The sequence below is a fragment of the Oncorhynchus mykiss genome, chromosome 5 (assembly GCF_057628025.1).
Source record: "Oncorhynchus mykiss isolate SJ-2025 chromosome 5, ASM5762802v1, whole genome shotgun sequence".
NCBI classification, from domain to species: Eukaryota; Metazoa; Chordata; class Actinopteri; order Salmoniformes; family Salmonidae; genus Oncorhynchus; species Oncorhynchus mykiss.
This window is the reverse complement of record NC_143026.1, coordinates 26,847,260-26,855,490: the sequence shown is the minus strand read 5'-3', so window position 1 is coordinate 26,855,490 and position 8,231 is coordinate 26,847,260. Positions and strand designations below refer to the sequence as shown.

At 46.2% G+C, this 8,231-nt stretch overlaps 1 protein-coding gene across 1 annotated transcript in view; it reads right to left on the bottom strand.

Annotated features, from left to right (window-relative positions):
- Positions 1 to 274: 274 nt before the first annotated feature.
- LOC110522865 (NMDA receptor synaptonuclear signaling and neuronal migration factor) overlaps positions 275 to 8,231 on the bottom strand; it is a 61,450-nt gene continuing 53,493 nt past the window's right edge. Inside the window, exons 15-16 of the mRNA XM_090234324.1 lie at positions 6,394 to 6,469; positions 275 to 2,613 (exon numbers count right to left, since the gene is read on the bottom strand). Coding sequence (XP_090090450.1) covers positions 2,516 to 2,613; positions 6,394 to 6,469 — 174 coding nt within the window. The 3' untranslated portion in view covers positions 275 to 2,515. The remainder of the gene's footprint in view (positions 2,614 to 6,393; positions 6,470 to 8,231) is intronic.

The window sequence follows — 8,231 nt, the reverse complement described above, 5'->3', positions numbered from 1 at the left end:
AGACCTGACTCAGTTACACCAGCTCTGTCAGGAGGAATGGGCCAAAATCCACCCAAATTATTGTGGGAAGCTCGTGGAAGGCTACCCGAAACGTTTGACCCAAGTTCATCAATTTAAAGGCAATGCTACCAAATACTAATTGAGTGTATGTAAACTTCTGACCCACTGGGAATGTGATGAAAGAAATAAAAGCTGAAATAAAGCATTCTCTCTACTATTATTCTGACATTTCACATTCTTAAAATAAAGTGGTGATCCTAACTAGCCTAAGACAGGGAATTTTTACTAGGTATAAATGTCAGGAATTGGGAAAAACTGAGTTTAAATGTATTTGGCTAAGGTGTATGTAAACTTCCGACTTCAACTGTAGGTAAAACAAATCCTCATTTATTTTTGATACATTTCTTTTCAATCCGCTCTTATGTTTTCCCTCACACTTAAAAAAAAATATTGAAAAGGTAACAGTACAGTCATAGAGATTGATGTTACATAAATGATCCGATACGGGTGGACAGAGAGATACACAGTATGGGTGTTTGCATCTTTAGATGTTGCATCGAAGGCTTATATGAACGTTAGAGAAGAGAACGGAAGAGTACATATAGAACTGCTTTAAGAGCTCTGGGTCTGTGTCTGGGTCTGTGTCTGGGTCTGTGACTGGGTCTGGGTCTGGGTCTGTATCTGGGTCTGTGTCAGTGTCTGGGTCTGTGTCTGGGTCTGTGACTGGGTCTGGGTCTGGGTCTGTATCTGGGTCTGTGTCAGTGTCTGGGTCTGGGTCTGGGTCTCCAACAGTTAAAGCTTTCGGAGGTGGGTCAAGGTCCCCATGTCGAAGTATTGTTCAAGTGCCAACACACCACCACATCTATTGCTACATCTGAGGGATGACATCGATATCTACCCCTCAACTCCTCACCCGTTAGTTCCCCTCAGAAACAGAACATTTTTCAAGAGCATGACACAGGCCGACAGAACAGCCACACAAAGGAAGACAAATGTCTTTGTGTTGTGTTGTGTTGATTTGGCGCTTACAGAGAATACCTTGGCAGGGAATAATGCTGTGTGTGTAAGCAGGCTGGCTTTGACTAGTGTGGAGTTGTCTTTCTCTTTTCCAACAGTAAGCAGAGCAGCTGTTCCTTTTTAGAAGTCCCCTGATCATTTCCTGTTACTGGGCAACACTAATAGGAGCTTTGCTTGAGCTGTTGGCGATGACACCAGACCTGACATCACAAGTCATCTGCTGGAAGTGTGTGTCAGGGACTTCACTCTGTGGTGAGAAATTGAATGGTTCAGCTTGGCCATATCACAGAGGGAAAACGGACACGCACACACACGGCCACGGACACTGTATCTGTGGTCACATCATCCCTACACTTTGGGCTGAATCAGTTGAAATAGATAGAAGATAAATGTCTCTGAGATATACATTCATCCCAAGCAATGGCAATGATGACAACAACATCTGATAGAGTAGGGGATCAAACAAACAGAGATTGTTTCATGGCTAAAACCTGAGTTATTGAAAACAGTCCATAAGAAACACCCCAACGATACACATCAAAAATATCATATTCTCATATATAGAGTATTTGCATGACTAGAGCTAGACTATATTCATGGGATGTATATACATTTATTTATGCTTCTCCAATCCAGATTATCTGAAAGAACCAACAACTACAGAACCAGAAAATTGCTATAAGCACCTCAGACACCTTCCCCGAGGGAGAGAAAGAGAGAGCAACTCAGACACCTTCCCCGAGGGAGAGAAAGAGAGAGCAACTCAGACACCTTTCCCGAGGGAGAGAAAGAGAGAGCAACTCAGACACCTTCCCCGAGGGAGAGAAAGAGAGAGCAACTCAGACACCTTTTCCGAGGGAGAGAGAGAGCAACTCAGACACCTTCCCCGAGGGAGAGAAAGAGAGAGCACCTCAGACACCTTCCCCGAGGGAGAGAAAGAGAGAGCACATCAGACACCTTCCCCGAGGGAGAGAAAGAGAGAGCACCTCAGACACCTTCCCCGAAGGAGAGAAAGAGAGAGCATCTCAGACACCTTCCCCGAGGGAGAGAAAGAGAGAGCATCTCAGACACCTTCCCCGAGGCAGAGAAAGAGAGAGCACCGAAGATCATCCCTCTGTCTCTCCGTTTATACTCCATCACTCTTTCTCTCCAATCTTCAGGTCTCCTTGTCCTTCTAGCATTCCTATGGCTTGGTTTCTCTCTTTTTAACCCCTGACCTTTGTGGTTGCGTAGGAGGTGAAGAGGAGGGTTGAAATAAATAATGGGTTAGGCACACAGCACCGTGAAATCTGCTATGTCACCCTTCATCCTCCTCCTCCTCTTCATCCTCTCTATCACTCCTCTCCCTCTTCCCCTCTTCCACCTCTCCCAGCCCTCTCCTGGATGAAAGCAGGTATGATGGGTGTTACAGTTGTGTTGAGCAGTGGTGTTCAGTGGGTCCTCCTGCCCCAGTATAGACTGTATATATGCTACAGGGTTGACTTGACTTGGAGCCCCGTCACAAAAGATCTTCATAATCCAGGAGTTTGGAGTGCTGGCGGGTTTTCCACAGACGGAAGAGACGGAAGTCAAAGTACATCTCAATAATCTCTTTTCCTAGATAAAAGAAGTAAACATTCAATGATGTGTTTCCCTACAGGGCACCTTATCTAGTTACAAATACAAGGACTGAGCTAGTTTAGATGTTCCCCTCAAGCGAGTCCACCTTAATATACTAGGTTGCGTTGCACCAACATGGATGAACTCTTAAACTGGTTGAAATCCAGGTTTATCTATTAATCATGTTGCACAAAGCTTAGTTTCAAATGTATCCTCGTTATATGTAATTATTCTTTAAACCAGGATCAAATTGAAGCCTGTCGCTCCATTGACCAGGTGTTCATTGTAAAAACTGCCACTGGAGGAGGTTAAACAAGCCAATGTATCTGCTGTATTGTTGGTGCGATTAACAGTTATGTTACTTTGGTTTATCATGTTTGTAAAAGTAAACTAGCCAGCTAACTAATTTGACAAAAAGCGCAGCCTCCCGGGTGGCGCAGTGGTTAAGGGCGCTGTACTGCAGCCTCAGCTGTGCCATCAGAGACTCTTGGTTTGCGCCCAGGCTCTGTCGTAACCGGCCGCGACCGGGAGGTCCGTGGGGCAACGCACAATTGGCCTAGCATTGTCCGGGTTAGGGAGGGCTTGGTCGGTAGGGATATCCTTGTCTCATCGCACACCAGCGACTCCTGTGGCGGGCCGGGCACAGTGCGCGCTAACCAAGGTTGCCAGGTGCACGGTGTAGCCTCCGACACATTGGTGCGGCTGGCTTCCGGGTTGGATGCGCGCTGTGTTAAGAAGCAGTGCGGCTTGGTTGGGTTGTGTATCGGAGGACGCATGACTTTCAACCTTTGTCTCTCCCGAGCCCGTACGGGAATTGTAGCGATGAGACAAGATAGTAGCTATTAAAAACAATTGGATACCACGAAAAAGGGGTAAAAATTCAACAACTAAAAAAAATTTAAGTGCAATTAATTATATAATTTAGTCTGCAGTGAAAACTCACTTTGCTTGCTAGCAATGACCAGTGATGGTCTGTTTCCATAGAAATGGAATTAGAGCATCATTGTTTTGGTGAATCCATTATGATGTAATATTAAACCAGATTAATTCATCTAAGTGGTGCAACACATCTCTGATGAAATATAATCCTAGATTTATAAAATCTAGATTAGGTCTAATCTAAGATTAATTTAACCATGTTGGTGCAACCCACCCTAAATATACTGTGTGTGTTACACACAGATATTGAAGATGATAATAATCTCTTTAACATTTGACTGGTTATTCTCAAGAACAATATAATTTGCAATGGATGGTTCAACTTTCTATCATTGTGTGTTGCCGCTATGGGAGACGTCATTCACTATTCAGGGAGCAGGCTGGTTTGACCCTCTCTCACAGTGAGTCACTGTCTGCCATTAACCTTCCTGACCTTATCTAACTCTCAACAAAATATCACATAATCACCCAGTGTGTGTAAAAGTGGGAGAGAGGGAGACAAGATGGTCTAGTTACAGTGAATGGACCCATAGGAGTGACAGAGGAAGAAATCAAAATGAGAGCAAATTGAGAAAGAGAGGTAGCAGAGACAGAGAGCAGGAGCAGAGACAGAGAGCAGTAGAGACAGAGAGCAGTAGCAGAGACAGAGACCAGTAGCAGAGACAGAGAGCAGTAGCAGAGAGACAGAGAGCAGTAGAGACAGAGAGCAGTAGCAGAGAGACAGAGCAGGAGCAGAGACAGAGAGCAGAGAGACAGAGCAGGAGCAGAAACAGAGAGCAGTAGTAGAGACAGAGAGTATGAGCAGAGACAGAGAGCAGTAGAGACAGAGAGCAGTAGCAGAGACAGAGAGTAGGAGAAGAGACAGAGAGCAGTAGCAGAGACAGAGAGCAGTAGCAGAGACAGAGAGCAGTAGCAGAGACAGAGAGCAGTAGCAGAGACAGAGAGCAGTAATAGAGACAGAGAGCAGTAGAGACAGAGAGCAGTAGAGACAGAGACCAGTAGCAGAGACAGAGAGTAGGAGCAGAGACAGAGAGCAGTAGCAGAGACAGAGACCAGTAGCAGAGACAGAGCAGAGACAGAGAGTAGGAGCAGAGACAGAGAGCAGTAGCAGAGACAGAGAGCAGTAGCAGAGACAGAGAGCAGGAGCAGAGACAGAGAGCAGTAAAGACAGAGAGCAGTAGCAGAGACAGAGAGTAGGAGCAGAGACAGAGAGCAGTAGAGACAGAGAGCAGTAGCAGAGATAGAGACCAGTAGAGACAGAGAGCAGTAGAGACAGAGAGCAGTAGCAGAGACAGAGAGCAGTAGCAGAGACAGAGAGCAGTAAAGACAGAGAGCAGTAGCAGAGACAGAGAGTAGGAGCAGAGACAGAGAGCAGTAGAGACAGAGACCAGTAGCAGAGACAGAGAGCAGAGACAGAGACAGAGAGCAGAGAGACAGAGACCAATAGCAGAGACAGAGACCAGTAGCAGAGACAGAGAGCAGTAGCAAAGACAGAGACCAGTAGCAGAGACAGAGACCAGTAGCAGAGACAGAGAGCAGTAGCTGAGACAGAGACCAGTAGCAGAGACAGAGAACAGTAGCAGAGACAGAGAGCAGTAGCAGAGACAGAGAGCAGTAGCAGAGACCAGTAGCAGAGACAGAGACCAGTAGCAGAGACAGAGAGCAGTAGCAGAGACAGAGAGCAGTAGCAGAGACAGAGAGCAGTAGCAGAGACAGAGAGCAGTAGAGACAGAGACCAGTAGCAGAGACAGAGAGCAGTAGAGACAGAGACCAGTAGCAGAGACAGAGAGCAGTAGCAGAGACAGAGACCAGTAGCAGAGACAGAGAGCAGTAGCAGAGACAGAGAGCAGTAGCAGAGACAGAGACCAGTAGTAGAGACAGAGAGCAGTAGAGACAGAGAGCAGTAGCAGAGAGACAGAGAGCAGTAGAGACAGAGACCAGTAGCAGAGACAGAGAGCAGTAGAGACAGAGAGCAGTAGAGACAGAGAGCAGTAGCAGAGACAGAGAGCAGTAGAGACATAGAGCAGTAGCAGAGACAGAGACCAGTAGCAGAGACAGAGAGCAGTAGCAGAGACAGAGAGCAGTAGCAGAGACAGAGACCAGTAGTAGAGACAGAGAGCAGTAGAGACAGAGAGCAGTAGCAGAGAGACAGAGAGCAGTAGAGACAGAGACCAGTAGCAGAGACAGAGAGCAGTAGAGACAGAGAGCAGTAGAGACAGAGAGCAGTAGCAGAGACAGAGAGCAGTAGAGACATAGAGCGGGAGCAGAGAGAGAGAGCAGTAGCAGAGACAGAGAGCAGTAGCAGAGAGAGAGAGCAGTAGCAGAGACAGAGAGCAGTAGCAGAGACAGAGACCAGTAGCAGAGACAGAGAGCAGGAGCAGAGACAGAGAGCAGGAGTTGAGAGAGAGACCAGTAGGAGAGACAGAGAGCAGTAGGAGAGACAGAGAGCAGGAGCAGAGAGAGGGAGCAGTTGCAGAGACAGAGAATAGGAGCAGAGAGAGAGAGCAGTTGCAGAGACAGAGAATAGTTGCAGAGAGCGAGAATAGGAGCAGAAACAGGACGAATGGGCAACAGGGATAAATGAAAAATGTGAGGGACAGAGAGTGAAAGAAGGAAAAATAATAACACTTTTAATTGAGGGAACAAGTCCATCAATAAATACTTACTTTGAAAATTAATTGTGTGTGTGTGTGTGCGTGTGTGCGTGCGTGCGTGCGTGTGTGTGTGTGTGCGTGTGTGCGTGCGTGCGTGCGTGTGCGTGTGTGCGTGCGTGTGTGCGTGTGTGTGTGCGTGTGTGTGTGTGTGTGTGTGCGTGTGTGTGTAGCTGACAGTCCTCACCCTGTGCGGACAGCTCCAGCGGTGACTCAAATTCGATGGAGTAAGGCCTCATCAGGTTCTTTAGCTTCTGGAACAGCTGTTGGCCAACAATAAGAACAGACACCAATTAATCCTCCAGCCTGGCCTCAGAGCCTGGCTCTTCCTCCTGCTAGGTCCTGCCGAGGTCCTCCAGCCTGGACCTAGCACCTGCCACAGTGAGCCTCCAGCTCCAAGCTTTACGGCTGTGGAAAACTGTGCATTCACCTAAGATGGGTGACAGGGAGGGCGAAAGAGAGAGAGAAAGAGAGAAAGTGTGCGTGTGTAGAATAAAATGTTTCAAAGGCACCCAGGGATTGCCAGTCTATGTGTGTTCCTTTTTCTCTACTCTGTGATGACACTGCCTGCTCTGAGGAACACCTCTCCATACTCACCTCTGGAGACTTGCCCTCAAGGACCATCAAAGAATTAGCTCATCTGTAATTTAATGGATCTAGACATACTGGCTGACAACTCTCATTCCAGGAGCCTTTGCTTTAGGGTTTTATTGAAGCTTTGTTTCTCTTCAGGGAGCACAACTGTCTTCACTTAGCAGGAAGCCCATCCAAGCTGTTCTTCTGATCTGCCAACCTGTGTCCTCAAGTCAAGACACCGCGCCAATACAAATAGACTGATAATGTGGGGGGGTATTGAGTCAAGGCCAATACAAATAGACTGATAATGTGCTGGGGGAATTGAGTCAAGGCCAATACAAATAGACTGATAATGTGGGGGGGTATTGAGTCAAGGCCAATACAAATAGACTGATAATGTGCTGGGGGTATTGAGTCAAGGCCAATACAAATAGAATGATAATGTGGGGGGGTATTGAGTCAAGGCCAATACAAATAGACTGATAATGTGGGGGGGTATTGAGTCAAGGCCAATACAAATAGAATGATAATGTGGTGGGGGTATTGAGTCAAGGCCAATACAAATAGAATGATAATGTGGTGGGGGTATTGAGTCAAGGCCAATACAAATAGAATGATAATGCACTGGGGGAATTGAGTCAAGGCCAATACAAATATAATGATAATGTGGGGGGGTATTGAGTCAAGGCCAATACAAATAGAATGATAATGCACTGGGGGTATTGAGTCAAGGCCAATACAAATAGAATGATAATGTGGGGGGGTATTGAGTCAAGGCCAATACAAATAGAATGATAATGTGGGGGGGTATTGAGTCAAGGCCAATACAAATAGAATGATAATGTGGGGGGGTATTGAGTCAAGGCCAATACAAATAGACTGATAATGTGGTGGGGGTATTGAGTCAAGGCCAATACAAATAGAATGATAATGTGGGGGGGTATTGAGTCAAGGCCAATACAAATAGAATGATAATGTGGAGGGGTATTGAGTCAAGGCCAATACAAATAGAATGATAATGTGGTGGGGGTATTGAGTCAAGGCCAATACAAATAGAATGATAATGTGGTGGGGGTATTGAGTCAAGGCCAATACAAATAGAATGATAATGTGGTGGGGGTATTGAGTCAAGGCCAATACAAATAGAATGATAATGCACTGGGGGAATTGAGTCAAGGCCAATACAAATATAATGCGCTCGGGTATTGAGTCAAGGCCAATACAAATGGAATGATAATGCACTGGGGGTATTGGGTCAAGGTCAAGAAGGAGAATTCTAAGAGTCAGATCCCCAGATCCAGATTTCTGAGTATAGGAGGAGTACTTATTAAAACTGTAAATGATGACATATCACACAGTCAATATGTGATAAAACTCTACTGCTGAGCAGGAAACGGTTGGTTAGCTGCATTTTTAAAGATTTTTTTAGAGGGTGTTCAGTGGAGCAGG